Raw genomic sequence first — 24,968 nt, forward strand, 5'->3', positions numbered from 1 at the left:
TCACTAAAAATATGTGCACCGCACTTTTCAGATTTGTCTTTTTTTTTTAAAGTCTTAACCTGTAGATTGTAATTCTTCCACTTCAACATTATTAAATACTTTGACATTTATTTACAGTGACATTTGAAGTAATAGTTGCAATGTAACAAAATGTTAAAGTTAAATTAGTATTAATACTATAAAGAAATAAAAAATCCCAAGTGAATTTCTTTTATAAAAAATTTTAAAAAGCATAGTCTCATACATAAGACATTTAATGGTACATTTATTTATTTCATGATATATTAATTTATTTGATTTAGTCCCTTTCGACATCCCATGTTTCAAACTTGAGGCCAAGGGGGCCAAATCTGGCCCACTGTAGCTTTTTACATGGCCCTGAAGACTAGTCAACCTTCACCATAACAGTAGTGTTATTAAATATTATTTTATCAATCAAATCAAACCAGGTTTTATCTGTAATTTCCCAAATTACATCAAACTGAAAAAATGTTCAACATTAATTCCTTTTAAGGCCTACTTATCGAATGCAGACAGTTATTTCTTAATATTTTAACAGTTTAAGTTTTTTCAAAACATTTTGCCACAACTGACCCCTTGAATGGTGCCTCGCGACCCCCTTCAGGTCCCTGACCCACACTTTAAGAACCTGAAATTTACCTAAAAGCACTAAACCAAAAGTTTATTTACATCCCAGTAAGGAACACAATCAGACGCTATGTTGGGGTGGTTTGATTTATTTAATAAATAATTTGAGAAAACTGCTTTGCCTGATGTGTAAAAGAAGGCACTTAAAAAAATGGCAGCAGTTTTCTGTCAGAACAGAAAAACTTGTTTTAATCAAAACTCCCGTTTTCTGTAGATTTAACATCTGATTGAGACAAGAAGTAGAAAAAAAATCTTTAAATTTAAAGTGGTAATCTTTTTTTTTTTTTTTTTTTTTTTAAAAAAAAAAACAAAAAAAAAAACAAGGTGTGTATTTGGTGCTGCTGCAGATGAAGGACCTGAGTGAGCTTTAAATTAAGCAAAATGAGACCTGAAACAGTAAAGCTGTAAACCGACGTTCTTTCAGCCAGAGAAGAGAAAACCGATTCTGAATGATTGTTCAGCTGCAGATATATGGCTTTACAGAACCCAAAACATACTGTACACATTTCAATTCAAACATGGAGGATTTAAAACGGCTCCAAAGACCTTTGGTCCGATGCCTGATCGGTATTAAAAACATTGATTCCTGATTACCTCCTGCTGAACAGAGCGAACCCCATGAATGGAAAGTCCAGTTATAAAAAACAACAAACAATCTCCCAAAAATTCAAAATAAAGCAAAGAAAATAAAACCAAGTTAGTAAAAACAGAAAGTGTCGGGAAGCGTCTCTATCATTTCATACGACGACAAACAGCAACGTTGTATAAAACCCCCGCTCCGCTCGCCTCGGCCCGTTTTCCTCTCCATGTACAGTGTCGTCACAAAAGGAGAAAGAAGCAACATCATTTCCCCTCGTACTTTGGGTTCACCACGGTTGTTACGGCGCTTTTGTAGATCGGATTCTCACCCTGAAAACAAAAACAAAAAGACCAGAAGAAAAAGTTTACTTTTCTGCTTGCAAGTCCATTCCACTAGGTGGCAGCACTGGAAGAAGACAAAGCCACTCCCTCCTCACAGAAGAGAAAGAAAAGCTCCAAATGTTCTCATCTACCTTCACGTTTCAACTGTTTTCATTCAGATTTAGCAACAGAGAAGACACACAGAGTATTTAGAGCACAACTAAATCCTGAGCGGACATATTTATCAGGTTTAACAAGGACATTTCAGCTGAGACTGTTTTCCACATCTAGTGAGTAAAATAGTTAAAGCTCAGTCAGATTGGATGGAGAGTGAAATGTTTTTCCAAGTCTATCAATAGATTTAGGTATGAAAAAAAGTAAAAACCACAAAAAATAATTAAAGAAAAAGTTAAAACACACACAAATAAGAGTAAATAATATTTATATATTTCAAGAAGTAAAAAATAAAATGTAGTAAAATAAAAATGCACAAAACAAAAAAGTAAAAAGCAAACAAATGGAAAAAATATACATATATAACAAAAAATAATACCAAAGTCTGCACAAAAATAATAAAAATGTAAAAAATAAAATAAAAAAAACAATTTAAACACAGAAAAATAAATAATTTAATACGATTATTTTTAAAAACGGATCAAGACTTTGGCTGGATTTTTCTAAAACACGATTATGGTTTGATATAACCTGGCTGGAAAAGCAGCTTCAGGTCGTTTTGAAGCTGAATCTCCACCCCAGTCTCAAGTCATTTGCATTAGCAGCTAACAGTTTTTACTCCAGGAATCTCCTTTAATTACCTCCATCCGATGGGGATGATGTCGGACGGACGGATGGATACAAGAATGGATGGAAGGATGGAAGAACGGATGGATGAGAAATGGATGGATGGAGGGATGGATAGATGAGAAATGGATGGATGGATGGATGGAGGGATGATAGATGAGAAATGGATGGATGGATGGATGGATGGATGGATGGATGGATGAGAAATGGATGGATGGATGGATGGATGAGAAATGGATGGATGGATGGATGGATGGATGAGAAATGGATGGATGGATGGATGAGAAATGGATGAGAAATGGATGGATGGATGGATGAGAAATGGATGGATGGATGAGAAATGGATGGATGGATGGATGAGAAATGGATGGATGGATGGATGGATGAGAAATGGATGGATGGATGGATGAGAAATGGATGGATGGATGGATGGATGAGAAATGGATGGATGGATGGATGAGAAATGGATGGATGGATGGGGATGATGTCAGGGCTGGACGGGCACTCTGAGGCGGAAACACCAACACACTCAGGGACGGACGGACGGATGGATACAAGAATGGATGGAAGGATGGAAGAACAGATGGATGGATGGAGGGATGGATGAGAAATGGCCAGAACCAGCTGGACCCATCTGACCCATCCGGACCCGCCGAGCCTGACCTACCGGGCTTCTCCACCACGTAGACCTCGTTGGTGTTGTTCCTGACGGCGAAGGAGAAGTAGAAGGAGCAGTCGTTCTCGTCGCGCTCCTTGCAGATGACCAGGGGGAAGGTCTGGTCGTTGGGCTGCGGCAGCAGCTTCTGTTCCTGGACCCGGAACAGACGGAAGTTCTTACACTCATCCTTACACACGTCCTTCTTCACTCCGGTCTGGAAGGTCAGACACTCAACGCAGTCCCTGAGGAGAGACGGCTGATCAGACTCACAAATATCCAATAAAGTGCAAAACTAAAAAAAAATGACAGACTAACAGAAGAGAAAAGCTGGGCTAAATTTCTGAAAGTGTTCTGACTCACTTGTGCTCCGTGCAGACACCTGGACAGGTGGGGCAGGCCTCGCAGGTCGGCCCCTGAAATTTGGAGTCGGTGCATTTGCAACTGCCGCATTCGCACTCGCCGCGTCCGTTGCAGATCTGGCCGTTGCTGGCGACGCAGGTGGAAGTGTCCATGGAGCAGTCGCAGGCGCTGCCGGTGTAGTTGGCGTCGCAGATGCACTTTCTGCACTCACAACGTCCGTGACCTGGACACAAACAGCAGCAACCGAATTAGTGCAAAGCAAACGACGGCCTGATGGTTTATTCTGCTGGAAGCCCACGACTGAGTCCAGGCAATGCATGTAAAACAAATCTACTGTCACCAAGTTAGAACCTGAAAAAGCTTTAAACAAATCCATGATGTGCTAAACTCTACATGGGTCATTTATTTTACTTATTCACGATTACATGTTAGCAATGAGGAGATGCTTTAGCAAGAATAATGGTTGATGCTCTTCATCTCTCTCTACTGTAAAGGTGTTGAAAGAATTTCAAAGGGGTATGGCAAACGATTAATCAATTATTCCAACGATTAATCGGATAAAAGAGCTAACGATTAATCAATTATTCCAACGATTAATTGGATAAAAGAGCTAACGATTAATCAATTATTCCAACGATTAATCGGATAAAAGAGCAAACGATTAATCAATTACTCCAATCGGATAGAAGAACTAACGATTAATAAATTATTTTAATGATTAATCAGATAAAGGAATTTGCAACAGTGTATAGATTTTTTTATTTAAAAAGTAAACTATTTTTATAATATATTGAAAATACATTAAAATATGCAAATAATCAAATAAGTCAATTCCTTTTTAAAATAAGAAAATAAACATTTTATTGAATAAAATGCAATAATGCTTCATTATGTGGAGCAAAAAATGCATTTACAGTTAAAATTCTAATATCAACATGTGAAAAGCTGTTGGTTATTTTTTCAGTTAATCCATTAATAAAGATGTTAATGTTAATAAATACGACGGTATGTTATGGCTATTGCAGACAGAAAAAAGAGAGGAGTACATTTCTGCCAAAAAACTCAGAAATTCAAACGTCAAATGTTGATAAATTTACTCCTTTTTTAATATCTACAAAGTCCCTATTACAGCGCCGTTAATGAATTTTGTTTCATTTTCTTGAAGATAAAACTGCCAATGCTGAGTGGAAGATATTTACAGACAAAGGTTTTGTTTTTCCATCTAAAGAGCCAAATATCCAAATGGCTTCATTACTGGTACATTTCAGCAAATGTCTTCACTTTGCTGGATTGTGTGATTAATAAATAGATTAATTTCTTTTGGCTCCCACTCATTTTTCTACGTCTAGCTGCCATGTACCTTGAATGTTGCTGAAGAAATGATAAAGCTGAGAAATATACATGGAGCAAAATATATAATCTATCAGTGTGACTTTTGATGTAGTGATAATGATACTTAACATTTAGCGCCTGCAATGACAAAAACTTTTGCCCATGACAGATTTTTTTCAGCGTTCTTCTTGTCACCATTAAATAATGTCAGACGAAGACAGCCTGATTAAATCCTATCAGCAGTTTTTAAAAGATGCAGGTAAATCATTTGTTCCTGACCTCCGCAGAGCTTGTTGTTGGAGCGGTCGCAGTTGAAGTTGTCGCATTCGCAGAACTGGCCGCTGTACGCCTCTGCAGGATTATCCCGCTTCCTGCACTCACAGGTACCGCAGACGCAGTCGCCGTTGTTGCTGCAGATGTCTGTGCCGTTGTCTTTCCTGCAGTTGGCGTCCAGATCCTCGGTCCGGACGTCGTCCTTGCTGCACTCGCACGTCTGACCGATGCGTCCTTCGTTGCATCTGAAACACAACGTGAAGTCAAGTCGATACTTAATAAAATTTTTATCACAAAATAATTCTTAAACAATGAGATTTTAGTCTGCTCAGTTCTGAAATGTTTCAGGGCCTCCAGCACTTTAAATCCAAATGGGCTGCTGCTGGCCACGCCCCCCAGCTCAACGTTTACACTCCCATGTGAAAACAGCTGCAAACAGTTGCGTAATTATACAAATTACATCTTTGAAAAGTATAAATGGAGCCTCCTGCACAACCAACAAGAATGCAGCAAGTGGTTTCTGGATGGCAAGTCAACAACGAAGCCAGTCGTAACGATCAATCATTTAATCAATGAACCCCATGGGGAATTAAAATGAGATCGATTTGGTAGATTTGAAGAAGGTAGGGGGGCTGACTTCACTCAGGTGAATGAAAGCACAAAAAACATGCAAATGGTGAACTTTGCTTAATACGTGGCCCAGAAGAGTTGTTGTTTTGAAATATTCTGCGAAGGAAAGGAGGAGGAGAACGTCTTACTTGCAGGATCCGCATTCATAGCTGCCGCTGCCTTCAGAGCACCGCTGACTGTTGGCCTCTCCTTTCGCTGCACAGTCACAGTCGCAGATGTAATCCAGAACCACGGTCACCTCCTCCCTGAAGCCCTGAGGTTTGATAGTGAACACCTCCGGTTTCCCATTGGATGGACACTTATGGCTTTCTACAGTAATGTTGAAATGCACCTGGATAACCAGAGGAAAGAGTTAAAGTTGACACAGATTTCAGGATATTCCAGGATATTCCAGGGCTTTCAGCATTACCTCATCCCCGATGGAGATGTTGACACACTTATTCCCGTTCTCTCCTGTATTGACCATGTTGTCCTTGCAGATGGACTTGTAGGAAATAGAAGCTCCCGCCGGCCGCTTCGGGCTTTCAAGAACAACCTCAGAGGACAAAGACTGCCAAAAGAGGAAGAATTTTTTTTAAAAAAGAGTAAAATAAATTCATCTTTCCTGGATTTAATGGCTGATGTCGCATGTTTTCTCTTGTCCTACTGATTATTTATTGTCTCTAAAAACCTGCTTGATAAATGAAATAAAATAATCACGATACAAAATTAACCAAAGTATGGAAAAACTGAAACTACTACTATAACAAAAACAAACTAAATAACTAATAATAATAATAATTAAACTAATTTAAATTAGACAAAGAAGCAAACTATAATGAAAAGCCCAGAACTCGTTCCAACCCTGCTGGTGGGCATCAGTTCTTACGTTGTAAGCATCAATGATGAGCTTCATCACGTTGTTGGAGTCGGCAGAAAGCGTCCCGACTTCCGACTTAGGAATGAGGTTTTTGAGTTCCTGTAAGAGGATGGAAGGATCAGAGGAGGCAGGTCTGATAAACGGGTCCTAGTCAAAGTAAAACAGCTGATAGTTCACCTTGTAAACCGACTGGAACTCCTCAGTCACAGCAAAGATGGTTTGGATGTTGTGTTCGCTTAGTTTCTGAACCAGGTGAGCGATGGAGGGATAGTCCTGCAACACGGATGTTAATATTCAGAGCGGCGCGTCAGAGAGGAGAGATGTGGGATTGAATTGAACCCGCTTACGTAGTAGTGGCTCATGGTGTACATGTTGTTCTCCAGGTGACACTTCCCGTCGTTGGGCAGGACAATCCCGCCCAGCTTCCCGTCTCCAGCGAAGTGGAAGCCGGCGTCGGTGGAGAAGACGAGCAGACGGGTGACGTTCCTCCAGCCGATCTGATCCTGGGTTCAAAACGGAGAAATTCCTCCGGTTAAAGCACAGCGTGACGATAAATCAATGTTATTGATTAACCCAAATGTTGTTTGTTGGGTTTCCATAGTTCAAAGTGATGTCAGCACCTGGGGCGGCCATCTTGTTTGACAAGCACGTTTCACAGCTTCTTTTTATTTAGACTTTGAATTCAACATAAAGTCATAAGAATACAGTTGTAGAGTCATGATGTCGTATGAAAAAAATCAAAATATCAAAAAAATATAAAAACACAGTCTTAATAATGCCAAAATAAAGGCCTAGTTGCAGAATATTAGTCCACCAAGTAGTGAAATTTCATTGATTTTAAGTCACTATGACTATATTATTGTAAATAAACAAAAATTATCCTAGCCTGGCTGTAATGCTCCATCTTATAAACACACACAAAAAAATGAGTGAAATAAAAGCCACATTTTGAAAATGTAGTTTATTTTTTTAGAAAAAAAAAGTGAGAAATTAAATGGTAACATGTTATCTGAAGCAAAAGACTCGGATAACACCGTCATAAACATGAAGGAGTCTTCAGAAATTTTTAGGACTGTTGTCATGAAGTGTCGTTTGGTAAATAATGACATTCCTAACGCAAAGTTGCATTAAAAGTCTCAACTTTGCCTTATTCAGTAAATAATGACACTTTGAAGGAAAGTTGCATTATTCAGTAAATAATGACACTTTGTAGGAAAGTTGCACTAAAAGTGTCAACTTTGCACTATTCAGTAAATAATGACACTTTAATCAAAGTTGCATTGACACATTTGACCTGAAAACAGCATCGCCTGGCTGCACTAGTGAGTCGCTCACCTGGCACACGGCCACCTGCATGATGGCGTCGAAGCCGCCCTCTGGGGAGTCCAGGTTGCCGGAGATCTGCTGCTGGCTGACGAGCCGGTTGAATGCCTCTCCGTTCTCGGTCAGCTTCAGGACGTTCTTGTAGCTGAAGGGGCTGGTGCAGTTCTCGCTGCCTGTGCAGGGGTTCAGCAGCCTGGCCGGGGTGGTGCTGATGTAGGGCATGACCGTCTTCTCCACAAACGAACCAAAACCTGAAGGGAGTTTAAGAAAAGATGATTACTAAAGCAAGAGTTTCAGATTTATTGAGCTAGCACTGTCTTTCTCAAACGCCCCCTAGTGGTTGGCGAGGTACTGAAAGGATTTTGTGTAAAAATGATGAAAACGTGGCTTAAGTCCGTTTCGGGGTCACTTAAAAAAAGGCTGAAGATACCAGTGGAAAGAAAACAACAACAACAGTATATTATACTACTTATACCTAACTTCCCTTTGGGATTATATTTAGATATTTTATATAATTAATTATTAATATATTATTCGTCTCAAAACAATATTTATCGCAATAATTACTGACAATTTATTATCTAGATAAATTTGTTATCATGACCGGCCTGAGCACATCATGGTATTTTTACAGTTTTTTATGTCCACTGTTTTAAATACTGACTGAATAAACTGAACATTTCGTGTTCCAATGAGCTTTATTAAGGTAATCCCTCAAGGAGCTTTCCAGGTGTTTATATTTCTAAACAGAACCACATAAAGTGCATTTTACATCCCACACCGGGTTCTGTTTGGCCCGTTTAGCTTTGCTGTTCTGGGATGCCTCTGCCATGATTATTTCTGCATCAACTTAAGGATGAGCACCAGCGCTCGCTTCAGTTTATAAGTATAGATATAATAAACAAAAGTAGTGTTGGGCAGTTTTTCTATTTTCTTGTTGCTTTTCCAGGAAAAGAATAAGATTTACTAGAATTAGTAGTTCTTAGATTTATTTCTCTTCTTATTCGATTGGAAACTTTGTGAATTTTAAAAAAATATTTGATGATGCATTATTGTTTTTCTCTCTTTCAAAACCTAAAAATAAAAAAGGTAGTGCAGCATAAATAAATTGATAAACTATAAACATTTAAAAACTTAAAAACTTGGGGCAAAATCTGTTCTTTGAATTTTAAACATTTCAAACCGCTGATCGAACCAGATGTTATTAGTAGATTGAAACCGATTTTAATCCAATAAACCATTAATCAGTTGTTGCCTCCTTTAGAACAGATCTGACACTTTTTATCAACGGAGGAACCTCGACTGTTTTCCACTCACCGATTTTGAAGTCTGAGGTGATTTTCTTCATTTCCCTCATGAGGTCAGTGCCAAGTTTCTTAACATTTTCCAAGTCGTCTCTCATGGAGAAGGAGAGGTCCATAAGGTAGTACAGATCTATGGGGTAATCCTCCGCACGCTTGAATTTCAGACTAAAGGTTTGCGGTTCTCCTAAAACACAAAAACAGCAGCAGCTGAGAACGCTCAGAAAATCGGTTCCTCCCAGTTCAAAACCCCAACATTTAACAACGGCCACACATTTCTGGATTTCATTCTGAAAACGGGAGAAAATCTTTACCAGATCTGAGTTTGAGTGTGAGTTTCTGAGGCTGGATCTGGGTGATCTGCTCAGGCTTCAGTTTTACAGGTCCATCGTTGCGAACTGTGACCGGTGTGTTCTGGTCAATGATGATTTTTCCACGCGGGTTTTCAACTTGCTGACACTTTCTTTCCTTCAGGACTTCAAGGTCGTCACAGCGGGCCGACTTGGGCGAACCAACGGTTAGAAAGTTCTGCAAAAAGCAAACATGCCATTGGGTTAGGGTTATATTATAATATTCAAGACACGAATCGGGCAACAAAAACCAAGCGGTCTCTGGAGAACCTGCTCTGCAAGAACACAGAAAAATTTATGGACGTTTGTATTTGCACAACCTCAACGACTCCACAAAGAAACTGACCGCACAAGACCACTCAAAAAAAAGACGATGTAGTGGGATATAGTAAAAAATTACATTCAATTTCAATTTGCTCCATTTTTTTGTAACTTTTTGCACTAAAAATCCACAAAAACAAGATCTGAATAAAAAGTGTTGTAGAGAAGGAGTTTCTGCAACCAGAGTCAGGATTATTAGCCAGATGTTACTCAGAAGAAGGGATTGCTGCAAACTTAACTGATGCAAACAACCACCCACTGTCACCATATGCCTCCCCACAAAGGGAACTGCAGCAAATTTAACTGCATAGCTACAATCAAACATTATAAATTAAGAATTGGGACATAAATAAACTGAATTTGAATAAATAAAAAAACATTTGGAGTACAAACCAGGCAGCTATAATTCATCTGTTTTATATGAACTGCTGCGGTGCGTCTGGACTAAAGAGGAACAGGAAGAAACTGCAGAATGGTGCATAAAGGATGCCACAAGCCTAACACTCAGAGGAAGAGCATGAAACAATGAACAAAAATATGCTTTGACTTCATTCTTTCAGTAATTATAGTCAAGATATTCTGCTTTTCCTTCTGTACAAAAAGCATATAATTATATCAACAAAAAAACAGTAAAAATAGCCTAAATGTGTATTCTTCTGGTTGGGTTTATTTGTATAAATTATAAAAGTTGAGGTGAATTTTATGAGCTGGAAATCCAATCTCACTTCTGATGAGGGCAAAAGAAGATCCAACGAGCGTCACAGATGTTTAAAACTATTTTAAACAAGTAGTGTGCCCTGACATGCAGGTTAATGCTGCCCAATCCGGGCCGCCAAGATTAAATGGAGGTGGAGATGATAAACACAGGTGTCATGAGGAGAATGAAGAGCTGATGGCGTGCTGCTGCAAGTACCAAACAGCAATACCCTGAAAGATTGCGCAGTTTAGTTCCCAAGAACATGATGTTGGATTTGATCAGAAACTGAGTCAGAGCCAAAATCAGTCGACTCACTCCGATTCATTACAACTGAAAAATAATTAGGGCTGCAACAGACAGTTATTCTGATAATTAATCAATTATTCTGGGAATTAGTAAAAACTTCTGACGATTAATCAAATATTCTGTTGACTAGTCAAATATTCTGATAATTAATCGACTATTCTGACGATTAATCAAAAAATTCTGCCGATTAATCAAATATTCTGATGATTAATCAGATTAAAAACTGGCATATTCTCCAGATTTTTTATTTGACCATTTTCTTTAGAGTTCATCATTTGAAGCAAAGATACTTAAACTGTCAAGATTTTAACTTTCTGCTCAACCAAACATCAATAAAGTGCAGGGCTGATCTGTTGACTAATTTTTGGATTAGTCGATTAAATTAATTATTTTGATAGCAAAAGTTCTGGGTGTTAACAGACAAAGAATTTGCTTTATCCTAAATGCAACATTTTGTAAATGTTTGCTTTAATTGCAGACTTGAGCTGTTCTTTGACCAACTTGACTTTTTTTAAGTACCAATACTCCAGTTAATGATTTACTGATTATTAACTTAGCTGAAGGTTGTTTCAATAACTGATTAATTGTTTCAGCCCTAACTGCATCTAATATTGTTCTTTCTATGACTAATTAAAAGGACTGTGACAAAATAAATGTTAAATTTAAACAATAAAACAAAACTTTTCTGTACCTCTTCTATTTTAGCTTGAAATGGGTGTTTTTGTTTTTTCTTTTAAAAAAAACATTTTATGCACACAATGACGCCTCTTAGAAAGCATCTAAGAAGCCAACAAAGATATTTAACGAATGCGTTTTCTTCAGGTTTTAGTGGCAGAACTCACTTCATCCGTGCACCATCCACACTTTTCAGAGACCTGGATGCATTCCCCACATGACTGTGCATTCGCCTTGATGCATATGCTGCCATCTGAAAGAGAAAAGTTACTCTGAGCCACAGCGAACAAGACATTTTCCATTAGCTCACTGATTCGAACCAGCTGCTGCCTGACAGAGAAGAAGAAACCCCATCCCAGCTTAGAAAAGTGAGTCATGATGGGAAATGTTTCAGGCAGCGGACCAACTGATGAGGTAACGCTGGAGAGAAAAAACATAAAAGAAATCTTTAACGTTTTCAATTCTTTTCCCTGTCTTTTCACCCCAGAATCAAATGGTTCGTTAGCAGAATATTATTTCCTGCTGAAGTAGTCGGATCATTTAAATCAGCTGTGGAGTGAAAACTCATCTAAAACTGGCAGGATGCCATCCCTCGAGCTCTGGAGCCTCAAACTGTTACCCAAATTATTAAACCGTTATTGAAAATGTGAAATCTCCCAAAAGCTATTTCACATTTTAATTCAACAGAACCACAAACTTTAATGCATTTATTGTATTTTTATTGAAAGGTGAAGGAAAAATTTGGCATTTCCATAAGAAACTAGGACTGGACGAAAAACTCATCACAATATAACCGTTTCATATCAGTCAATATCAATAATTATTGATTAGTTTTTCTGTTTTAAATATCTGACATAATGCCAAACCGGTGGTGTTCCTGTTTCATCAAGAGTTCTCACTCCATGCCGTTGTTTATTTTTAAGCAGTTATGAGGAACGGTGGAGAAACCTTAAACTGCTGCTGCGTCAGGTACTCAGCAAGGCGTTGCTAGGCAACCGAAAAGTGAGTGAGTTGCTAGGTTACCAAAGAGTGAGGGAGTCGATTCCACCAAACTTGCTCAGCTGGCAGTGAAGGGTTAAGCAGCTAAAGTCTTTTATCTGACTATGTCAATAAATGTTTATTGATGGTTGTAGCTTTGAAAAATTTTTTATTTGGCTGTAAATAAAAGAATATCTTGAAAACGGGTCAATGAACGTGGCGCTGGTTAATATTTACCAGCTGGTATTTGTGCTTCTTACCTTGCTGAGCCGAGCCGCCTCTGATAACCGCTGATAAAACCGCTATAAAAAGCAACTGGAGGTTCATCTGTGAGAGAGAAAAAGGTAAATATGAATGAGTAAAAACAAGGAGATCAACATCTTCTGAAGAAGTATCTCATTTTAATGACATTCAAGTGGGATTTGTAATAAAACATACATGTTTTATTCAAATTAATGCCTAAAATTAACAGCATAGTTTCTGGATTTGTTGTGGTTGCAGATTTTCTGTGACCCTGAACAAATTGTTACACAAATATAACAGTTAAGTGGAATCTGCAAGCTGTGATCACACCGTCTCTGTGTGTGTGCAAACACCAGAAACAAAGCGTAACCCTTCAAACTGCACTAGCTGCTTATGCTTTGTTCATGTTATATAAACTTTGAATCATTTAAATAAAATACTGCAGCACACAACAAAACGACGAGAAGGCCATCACCATCAAACTGACTGGAACACAAATAATTGATATTAAAGAAGGAATAAAAACCAGAAACTCCAAACAGAGTGACTTCTAGGAGACTTTATTTCTGTGCTCTAGTTTAATTAAGCAGCTATTAAACTGCAACACCCATAAAAACAACAAAAAAAGTGTTTCTAATGTGCTTGTAAAATGTGACGGTTTTAAGGACAGAATGTTCCTTTAAATGGGAATTTACTATTGCAAGAAGTTTTATTTCTCTTAAAGATAAACTGATAAAACATATTCCTCTTTATGTTATAATGCAGCTGAATTTATTTTTGTTTCCCGTCTGAATTGTGTTGTTTTTTTCACAAACCAAATCAGAGGCATTTATATTATGATTAGTGGGATCTGGATGTAAAATATGACACAACTCATCAGCGACACAGGAAGTTATTGGCCAGAGACGGTGGATAAACTGTTTTCCCCCATTAGGTAATTTAGCAGTGAGTACATGGGGTTAATTGACAGCATTGTTTTTGTTGTTATTTGCCTGTTTGTGAGTAGAATAATATCCACAGCTGTGCGTTTTCACACCTCTGCTTAGTAAATCTGACACCTTGTTTCAACCACAGATTCCGGTCACTGGTGTCATGTAAATTACGCAACAAAAGCGTTACGATTTAACTGAATAGTGGCTGAAAACTGATGAAGAAAGTCAGCATTTTCATTCAGCTGTAAATGAGATGCAATCAAAGTTTGTAGGCAGCTTTCAGGGGCTTAATTCAACAAACCTACAGGACTGAACTCAGAAATGTTGACATGTTCTGCTGTGGGCGTGGAGTTCAGGTACAGACTCATCACTGCTGTGGCAAACTATCATCCAAACAAGCACCAACAGAGGAAAACACAGACGGAGGAGGAGCGCAGCCCCAGGACATGCTGTCCAACCGAGTTGAGCAGCAGATGTGCAACGACTGCAGCAGATGTGCAGCAGCAGCTTTCATTAGAAACCGTGAAGAAACAGCCACAGCTCTTTAGAGATACGGGTTCCAGACAGCAACAAGGAGAGCTTATGAGACCGGTTAGATATTTATGTGGCCGTATTTAATCAGGCGGCCGTCGTACGCTTCCTTGATAAAAGGTAGAGGAACCGTGTTAATTTACCCTGCAGGAAATATTCAATTTTTAACAGCCGAGTCAACTCAGGCTGTTGGTTACTGAGCAAATCAATGGATCAATCTCAATAATAGAAAAGAAATAAAAGTAAGACTGTTAGTTGATTGTGACAAACTGCAGAAAGTGATTTAACCCACCAGAGAGCTTTTAAATTCCTGCAGAGAGTGCCGGTTGGTTAGGTATCAAAACTAACAGTTGTAGGCAAAAAATAAGTAAAAAAAATCTCCTGACTTTTTTTCTCACCATAATAAACAAATACAAGCTCCAAACCTGAACACGACTATAAGAGTAAAAGTGATAACATTTGCAGTTTAAAAAATGTGACAAACAAAGTGAAAAAACCCCCCAAAAAACAAAGCTAAGCTGTGACAATGGAGGCGTTGTTTCAGGGCAACATATGCAACAAAAAGCATAATTAAATTCAAACCAACCCCAGCTGTGGAGAATTTCTACACCATTAACGCTCCACCCCAGCATTCCCACAGACCGGCTTTGTTTGCTGCCCAGGGATTTGAACCGACGCTGGGCTGCAGATTGCAGAGCGATGACTGACTGACTGGAGGCATTCAGGGCCGCCGTGAGCTGGAGGGAAACCATCGACCCAAAGAGTCCAGCAGAACAAAACCAATTAGAAAAATACTTTGACGAGAATAAAATCAGGAACAGAAACCAGCTCTGTCCTGAAATCTAATGATCTGCACATTTCTGTAATTTAGATCAATTTTTTGGACAGATGGAAGCTTTTTCCATCTAATACAGATGTTAGGTTTTATTTTGACCTGCCTATTCTGGGCAATTATAGCAATTATAAGATGGGTGTAATTTGCAAATCACCGTAGCCTCTATCTGATTTTCTTAATTTTATAAAAATAAATCTGCAGGCTGAGGCATTTTTAAACCCAGAATAGTGATGTCTTAATTTAAAGCATGTATTTAACAGGAAAAATTATTTTAATTTTTGATTTTTCTGTATCAAGTGGAAATTAGTTGATTCTGGTCTGATTGAGTATTTAGCTCTACTAATGAAGAAAAAGATCAATAATTAATATAATTCAGTTTTCTGCGATGACAATTTTTTTTTAAGATTTACTGTAAATACAGGGTTGTCCACAGTGTGGCCCGTGGGCCATTTGTGCCCTTGGAATCATTTTAGGCGGTCCCATTAACAGTACAAACGGAGCTGATGCTGATTAACACTTTTTAACCTTTAATGACAGTCAGAGGCGAGGAGTCACGCATCTCAGCTGGAGACACACAAGGCGTAAATATAGGAGAAAGATTCATAATAAAGTGAAATGAAAAAACTAAATTTCACCTTGGAGTCAATTTATGTGAGAAAACCAAACCTTTCTAGCTATGAAGAAGAAGTTGACTTGCTTTCCATAATAAAATAAACTTTTGCCTCAGAAAGTTTGGTAATCTCACAGCTAGTGGTTAAAAAATTAAACTGAAACTAAATATTATCCAAGACTTTGGAAAATCTTTAAGAATCTGCAAAGAAATCAAAAATTGAATTTAGAATCATTTAATAAGTTAAACTCAAGTTCAATTATGTAGAAATGTAATTCCACTCATTTCAATCAGTGATGATTAGAGATAAACCAATAAGACAATCTGATCAAATGTCAATCAAAAATATTAATATTGTGAGGAAAAAGGACAGAAAAAGAAAAAACACAGATAGAACGAGGGAAGGGAACAAGAAAAACAAAACAGGACTAAAGAAAAAGGAAAATACAAAAGACAAAGAGAGATAAAATACAAGTAAGATAGATACAAAAAGAAAGAAAAGATAAAAAATGACGGAAGGAAAGAAAAGGAGATAGAAAGAAAGAAAGGAAGGAAGGAAGAAGAAAAGATAGAATAAAAAAAGAGAACCAAAGAAAGAACGGAAGAAACATAAAATAAATAAAGCAAAAACAAAAGTAGGAAAAAGACAAAAACAAGCAAAGAACCAAAAAATAAAAGAGAAAAGATGTTTAAGCAGATCAGCCGATGAAGTAAATAATATATTAAAAATTTGCACAAAATACAAAATATTTCTGGACGTGATAAAGCTCTCTGTTGTATTATTAGCAGTTTGTTTATTTAAACACAACACGGTTTATTAATACACAGAGAGGAGCAGCAGAACCAGAACCAGAACCCATCAGTGAAAAACCGCTTATCATTTTTTCCTCAGGAATAAAGTTAGGAACCGAGTTAGTTAATAAACTGGGTCAGTTAGTAAACTGAGTTAGTGTTTTTTTTCCCTTGATCCAAAACTTCATGAGGTTTAAAATATTTCTTTATTTTCTCAGCAATAAAATCAGGATCTGGGTCAGTCTTTATCCAAAAACACCTGGTGTACTTAACCAAGTTTTAATACGGCGATTAGAAGCAGATTTTGTTTGCACCAAGGTTTACTTTAGAGTACAGGTCAATGAGTAGATGTGGTCCTTGTTACCATGACAACAAACAGGAAACCATAAAGTTGGTAAAAGATAACACCTGTTTGTTGGTTGTTAAAAGTTGTAGTCTTGTCCTAATTTATGGGGGGCCATAAAGAATCAGTCCAGCGGTCAAAACATGGCCCCCGACTCCCAGTTTGAGCCCCCTTCCTTTAAGTTAACATGCAGCTTGGAGTGAATAGAAACAAAGTGTTTTCATTTAGTGGTCTGATGTGTAGCCAGTGGGATTTTATTGAATGAAAGAGCTGGATTAACTCAGCAGATTTTCTGACCTTTCTTTGACTTGTTGCACCAAAAGTTGAAGTCATCCAGATGGAGACTGAAGGGTCAAAGTTCAAGCTCTAACAACGTCTTCCCCAAATGGCTGAGTTTATGGTAAATGTGACCAGACCTCAAGGGCACCTGCAGAAACTACTTCCTGCTAAAAGTCTTCGAACCAAACAACAAACTGAGGTGTGTATAGAAGAGTCCACTCTGACACCAGGAGACGCAGAAACAGCTCATTCACATGTGCAGCGTTAACCTTTGCACATGCATGCATCCTGCAAGAGAAAACGTAAATAGAGGCAGCAGCTTGCTGTGGTTGCTACACTCTGAGGATCAAAGGTTAACCACATGGTATTACTGATGGCTTCTGTTCTCATGAAAACAGAACTGCACTGAAACCACTTCCACACCACTGCAGGTCACGTTAACACTCCGACACGGTGAGGTACGCCGGCCCTTTAATGCAGCTTCTCCTTCCTAGAACTGCAAATGCATGACTTTGAAAGTACACCACACTATTTGCACCAATAGTGCCAAAAATGTCCAACTGAGAACATTAAGGGCTACATTCATTTTTAAGACTTTTCTTGTTTTTATTTTAAAGAGATGATATGTTAATAAAGCACAGTAGTCCACTTTTTGTAGAAAAGGAATCTGTAAATCATTGTTGATGTAAACTATAGACAGGGTCTTACTTACTTTTTTTTTATTTATATTTTTTAAACATTGTTTAAATAAAAATACCTTGTTTTTTTCCGAATTACATATAGGTCTTTAGAAATAGAAAATAAATCGTGAATTTGCTACATTTTTTTAATTGTGCACTGCAAAAACACCAACTCTAACCAAGTATTTCTGGTCTAGTTTCTAGTGCGAGTATCTTAATATCAGGGATGCATTTGTATATCGGTCCTTCATTTTGGGAGATCAGTGAATAGCTGATTTTTACATGTGAACCCGATTTTATCCACTGATGACATCAACCTCTGCAGAGGTCTAAAAATCAACCGCTGTGCTTTTCTTTTCTCCTGTGACAAACCGGCCGACCAGGTCATGTTTGAACATTTACAGTCAACAATAATCTCCTCATTTTTGCCAATTCAGGAACTTTCTTGATATATTAGCAACATTTCAGACAAAAAACTGTTATCGGCCAAAATCAGAATCTGCAAGCTAGGTTTTTTAAAAGATCGGTAATCGGAGATCGGCCAGAAAACTACAATCGGTGCTTCCCTACTTGCAATAACTTCAGACAAAACTAACCTCTAAATAACTTCTCAGCAACATATAGAAGCTTATGTTGCATAAATAATTCCTTAATTTTGAGAAAAAATTACTTGTTCCACTTGTAGATAATTTCACTTATAACACAGGAAACATGTTAAGTAAAATAATTTGCCAGTGGAATTGGTTATTTTTTAATTACTGTTAGCGATGCACCGATAAACACAGAAAGCTTTCAGATTGACCTGCCCTGACTGGTGAACTCCATTCCTCAGACCTACCAGACTGCAGTGAAAAACACTCTCCAGAGTAAGGTTGGTTTTTTAATTTTGCACTTCCTTTGAAATGAATTTGTCCATTTTCTTTGTCTTAGGTACTTAAACCTGAGCAAAAACAGGAGGGGTATTGGTCAAACTCCTTGGAAAGTGTAAAAATATTAAACAACTCTTATTTTTTGTGGATTACTTCTCATTTAAGCTCATATTTAATCCCAAATCACGCCTTTGTCTTAATAAAACATGGACGCCCTTCCTCTCTTCTCGTCCATTTGGTTTGCCCCCCATGGTCGTCCAGTCGGCCCAGACCTGCCTCTGACCGAGAGTTTGTTTCTGGTCCTTTGGTTACAGAAACACCCCAACTTGACCCTTTGACCATTTCCTTTCTGGATCAAACTCCAGCCTGTTGTTAACCCCAAGGAATCTGCGGAAGGACCAGGAATTTCCCTTTGGGTTACAGAAGAGTTGTTACAGATCTAAACACCTCCTTCGTCAGGCAGAAGCTAAGGAGATCGTGTAGAGAAGACATTCACCTTCTAACTAAAATGGTTATCTTCAAGAAAACTGAAGCAGCAAAGTAAAAGAGGATCAATCAAGACTCGGTGCTCAGCCTCACAGCTAAAAGGGTCCGGCGTTTATCGTATCATTTATTGTGATTTTGATTTATTGTTGTCACGATAAGTTCCAATATGTAGTTCTCATGCGACGTCACACTTTCGTAAACTTTGTAATCGACGGCCATCTTGGTAGGCTGCCACAAGCTTAGAACTACAACTTTTGCTTTTTATTTTATCTGTCTTATTTTATACTGTAGCGACATGACAGTTTTAGCAAATATGTACAAAAACAAAACAACAACTTTAATCATAAAATGTTACATAATGTAGCTTTAAACATGTACAAAAAGTTTCTTAAATCATAAGTGGTGCTCTTTCACTTTGTACATCTTACAAAGTTGGTTTTTCCTCCAATATTTTAGATTTTTAGTTACTAGAAATACCAAATCCCAAAGAAAAGAACTCCAAAGACAACAGATTACAGGTCCGTGGTAATATAATCCTCCCTATTGTAGCTAGAATTATTGTAGCAGAGACAAAATTAGAAGTCAACTTGAGAAGAAGAAAGAGAGAATTTCTCACTGAACGTCTGCCATCATAGGAAGAAAATCCTAAACTCCCAGCTGTAATTAGAGGGATGAGGGAATGCATTCCAGCGCAACGTCACAGAAACTGCAACCAGAACCAAGAAAAATCTCTCCCTGGACTTTTTAAACGAACTGAAATCCCAAAAAAAGGACAAATTTACTGAATAAATAATGAGAAAAGAACAGGACTTGTTGGTTCAGGAAGACATTTTACTTGTAATCTTCTTCAGAGAAGGCAACACAGACAGTCAGATGGAGGCTGTAGTTTAATTCGAGTCAGTAGTGACTCATGGGTGACGGGTCCGGGGTGAAGGTTTGGCGTTGAGTAACGTAGAACGACCCTGTAACCTGCTCCGGATGGCGCTCCCTGTTTACACCGCACAATAACGTCGCTAAGGGAAGTGACTCAGTAGTCTGCAGCCCTTCCTTATGTCTGCAATTAGCAGCCCTGATCCAAACCAAAGAAGAGCAAGTTGTCACTACAGAGCCAAGATATGCACTTTCACAGATTAGCAGATTTATACTCTGCGGGATCAGATTTCTCGTTAATCCTCCAGAGAGAAAACAACAGCCTTCAGGCTATGAATCCTTTCCAGGAAGACACTGAGAGACAAGACCAGACCTGTTAGCATACCTGAGCTCCACGTTTTATCACAGCTCTGGGCAAGGCTCAACAAGAGCCACTAAAGATCTGGTTAACCAGATGAGTAAGATGTTCTGGACTTAAAGTTTATACAGTCCACAAGTTCGTTTTAAAGGGGCAGTATTACATAAAATCAACATTTTAATGTTTTCCCCTGATCAAAAACACACCTTGATTCTTTCATGCATGTTGAAAAATAACTGAATCTCCATGGCAACCATTCAGATGTGCAAAACGCCTGGGTGGACATAGCCCCACCTTCAAGGACACAGCTCCTCCTCCTATATGCGCCTCAAGACTAGCTAGCAGCAATTAGCAAACACCTGGTGGAACTGCCCATCTGCCCTTTAAAGAATTCTTCATGTCTTTAGGAGGGGTGTCCAAACTTTTTGTCATGTGGGCCAACTGTCAGCTAAAAATATATTTTTAAAAACTGAAATCACCAAAAATGTTGGGGATTTTTAAAATTCACTCAACAATAAAATAAGCATGAACTATTTTAATTAAATAATCTTTTTTTTTTTTTGTTGCAAAAATCTTGATTATTACACACTTTAAAGCCCCAATATGTAATTTTTATAGAAAATATATTTTTTACATATTTGCACTGTCAATCATCTTTTCATAGCGCTGACAACACAGTATGTTAGCAGCGTCTTAGCAGAGAGCAAGGGCGAGAACATGAGGTTGATTGACGGCACTATGACCCGCCTCCTGGGTCTGTTTAAGTCTCAGAGTCAGTTTTCTGTAGAGTTTTCATTAACCAGTCGATGTATACATATTTAAATTCTGCTCCTCTAAATTACCCAGTGTATGACAAAACTAAAACTGCTACTATAATAAAAACTAAACAACACTTAACCAATAATAACTAATAAACACTAGCAAACACACTTTAACAACTAATTGAAACCAATCAAATTAGACAAAATGTCACAATCCAATAAAACCAAGCTAAAACGGAAAACCTTTAGTTCAAAAGGGAACAAGAATATTTTATACCATTTTGCCCAACAACAAAAATCAAGTTTCATAGTGAAAATGTTGTCCTTAATTATAAATGTGGACAACAAAACGCAAACAAATTAGCCTCGACAATGACCTATGACCCAAAGACATCATATATAATGACAACAATATCTGAGGGTTACAGGCCCGTAGTTGTAAACCAAGTTCTGCAAAAAAACTTGTTCGCCATTTATTCTTTTCTTGCTGCATTACAGCGCATATTGCCACATGTTGAATACTTCATGTCTAGCACAACCAACAGGTTTCGAGGAGTAAAAAACAGCATTTTGGTCCATTTTCTGTGTTTTTCCTGTAGATGAAAACATTTCTGAAGACAGTTCTGTTTGGACCTGGGCGCCAAACAATAACTAAAAACACTAGAAAACACACTTTTAATTAATAAAAGGTCTACACTTTTTTAAGCTGAGATTTGCAACATTTTAAATACAGCTGAGTAGTTAAGGTTGTATAAAAATAAGGATTAAAGACGTGTAAAATGATACCAAGAATGAGAAAAACAACATAATATGCCATTTAGATTTAATCAGAATGTTTTAGATGGTAATAAACCAACAGAATAAACGCGAGAAGCGATCGATAACTTCGTCTTTTGTCTTCATTTCGTCTTAGTCACCAGAGGACTGCCCTGTTTGTCTGCACAAAGCGGCTACTTCTGGCCTACTTTCCCTACAAAACCCAAATTCGGATTAATTCCCAGCCTTTACTCAGCTTTAAACACAAAAGCCGTTTAAACCCCGCTTTATTTGATGTGTGTTGAAAACAACCAGCCACTTTTCGACCGCTAACTAGCTTGTCGTTGATCCACACCCAGAAGTTTTGCGCCTGAAGACAAATATTTTTTACTTTCTTCCCTTTTCTTTCTTTCTTGACGCTCACATTGTTTGTTTGCTTGTTTAAGTAGCTGAAATCGAGGCAGAGCTGGATAAATTTAAATAATAATAAAAAAAATTACTTACCTTAGGTCGTTGCTTGACGGGGCGTTTGTTGTTAGATCAGAGCAACATTAGGTCCAGAAAGTGTCCCTTTTTTAACGGATCCTGGAGAAAAAACTAGCTAAAACTGTTATCTGGGTTCGCTTTATTTGATCACCGTGGAAGTAAACAATTTGGGGGTAAAAAACACAGGAGCAATAAAACTCTTTTCATTCGTTATAAAGTAAGTAAATGAAGATCCAGAATCTGGTTGGGACACGTTGTTGGTCCCAATATAACACTGGTGGGGCTTTTTCTATTGCCTCACTTCAACAAACCCCTTATTCTGAATCTAATCCCGCCCACACCGGAAGTACAGCGGGAAGCAAAGTTAAAAAGAACAAACACGCTAGCAGAGAATGAACCCTTGCTCACCTCGGATGTGGAGAAAACTGTTTTCATGAGCATGCGCAGAAAACCCAGCTTTAAATCTTCAAATTTCTCCTGCAAATACTGAACTATTTACAACAGTACTACACATTAACACAGCAAATGCTACTTTAATAACGTATTGATGAATAAAATGCAAAATCGATAAGAGGAAGTTGAAAGTAGCAATCATTAGGTGCCAAAGTGATTCTATAATTGCAGATACATTTAATGTACAGAGTAATTATTTTTGGTCAGTTTTAAGTAAATTCCAAATTTTTTGGATAATATTTAACAAGTTACATTTATTTTTCATTTATAAGTTGAAAAACCACGACTTCCTGTTATCAGAGTTGATTGCTGTTTTGCTGTTTTTCCCCCACCATGAAACAAGAAGCAAAACATATTTTTGAAATGCATCATTTAACTATTTGATTATACTTTTCAGTAATGCATTTAATAAGCTTGTCTGTTTTGTTACACCAGGGGTCAGCTCTGTTTATGGAATATTTTCACAATAAAGAAGAAAACTGTTGTCTTGAGGACAATTAATAATAATAATAATAATAATAATAATAATAATAATAATAATAATAATAATAATAATAATAATAATAATAATAATAATAATAATAATAATAATATAGTCTGTTAGAAAGTCTGCCAAATATTGTTTATATTGTCCTTAATAGAGTTAATTCATACGACAAATACAATCTCAATTGTGTAGGTTGGTGTAAATCTCACTATAACTACATAAATCCACTTTATTATGGTACTTTTATTTGTTTTAACTATCTTAACTGTGCATTTTACAAAGCAGAATACTTTTCTGCATGAAATAAATAAAGCCAGAAAACTTTAAGAAGTAGTTTCTTTTATTAGCAATTTAATAATCAAAAGAAAAGTGTTGAATTACAAATATAAAACACTGTAGAAAACTGTTATAACATAACTTCTCACCAGCAGCTGTTTCCATCACCACACATTTCTTCTCTGATGTATATCTGATAATTCAGTGTAGGTTTTACACAAATTACAGTCCCTAAAATATTAAAGTTTTTCAAAAAGAAAAGAAAAACAAACTTTCTGTTGGTTTACAATGCATTACACTCCTAAAATTCCTCATTAATAATCAAGAAGTCAAAGATCAAGAAGCAGTTTTGAAACTTAAAGAATATTTATCTGTTGAGATCAGATGATTAAATTAAAAATTAAACCCTCAAGCCACTGCATTGCAACACAGTAGATTATTGCAATGTAATCACCAAGATGAAATATCTATGAGAAATCACACTGAGGTCAGAAACCTCAGCCAAGCAGAAGCTGGTATGACTGAAGTTCACACCAGACTCAGAAAAGGCTGAAGACCACACTATCTCAGGTACGTTTTCAGACACTTTGAGTCACCCATCTTTATGTTTTCCTTTTGGCATTTTTGTAAACTTTTGATGTAGAAAAACAAAAATAGTCCAAAAGAAACTGAAATGATCAAGACAGCCTTCAAGAATTTTGTGTTGTCCAAAACTTTTGTACATTACTGTCAATTATTTTAAAAAATAATAAGAAAAAAGGTAGCCTTGATACGGCAATGTTGCATTTTATATTGCAACACTGCCACCCTGTGGCCAAAGAGGCAAACAGCAGGCGATGCACTTAGCCGTTCACTCTTGTAAAATTAAACAGAACATATTAATTATAAGTTAAAATCATTTATAAAAGATGACAAAAATTACACACGAGGCCCTGTACATGATTAAATTTATCTAAAGTATATGTTAAAATGTAATACTTGTAAAAAAAAAAAAAAAAACATCGATATGATCTTTTTAGGTACAGAACAGCAACAGGAAAAAAGGGTGAGGAGCTGTCAGTTACTCGTTGCTATGGTAACCGCAACCCACCTTAACTTATGTAGCAATAAATATGAGAAAATTACTTTTTTGATTAAACAAAATAAGTTTGAGGAATAAATAAACAAATTTTGACAAACTTCACATCTATAATGTTAACATAAAACTCTATTACACTTATAAAAATATATTTTCAGGAAAAATTATTTATTTGAAGAAAAAAAGTAAAAGAGAATATTGTAAGTCAAAATAATTGGATAGTACCTGATTGAATTAAATCTGATTGGGTTGTATATGGAGGGACATTTTAATTCATCTTTGTTTAATTTCTTGTTTTGAGAAGGAAAATCACATTACTTTAGTCAAACAAATAAAGGAGTCTGAATTTTTGTTGGAAAGGAATGTGTAAATTAATGTACATTCAAGACTTTAAAAAGTTTTGAGAGTTTGCCTAAATAAAAAAAAGCATT

General features: G+C 37.1%; 1 protein-coding gene across 1 annotated transcript; it reads right to left on the reverse strand.

Annotated features, from left to right (window-relative positions):
- Positions 1–949: 949 nt before the first annotated feature.
- Positions 950–22,580, reverse strand: LOC122841401 (integrin beta-1-like). Its single transcript, XM_044134682.1, has 16 exons — positions 22,262–22,580; positions 12,673–12,739; positions 11,602–11,687; positions 9,400–9,613; positions 9,102–9,272; positions 7,797–8,035; positions 6,809–6,964; positions 6,639–6,734; positions 6,471–6,560; positions 6,012–6,152; positions 5,731–5,933; positions 4,979–5,217; positions 3,368–3,590; positions 3,017–3,249; positions 2,821–2,855; positions 950–1,620 (listed from the first exon to the last, which is right to left on the reverse strand). Exons 2-16 carry the CDS (start codon positions 12,737–12,739, stop codon positions 1,492–1,494), a joined length of 2,322 nt encoding a protein of 773 aa, XP_043990617.1. The 5' UTR covers positions 22,262–22,580; the 3' UTR covers positions 950–1,491.
- Positions 22,581–24,968: the final 2,388 nt, after the last annotated feature.

This window comes from Gambusia affinis, linkage group LG12 (assembly GCF_019740435.1).
Source record: "Gambusia affinis linkage group LG12, SWU_Gaff_1.0, whole genome shotgun sequence".
In the NCBI taxonomy this organism is placed as follows: Eukaryota; Metazoa; Chordata; class Actinopteri; order Cyprinodontiformes; family Poeciliidae; genus Gambusia; species Gambusia affinis.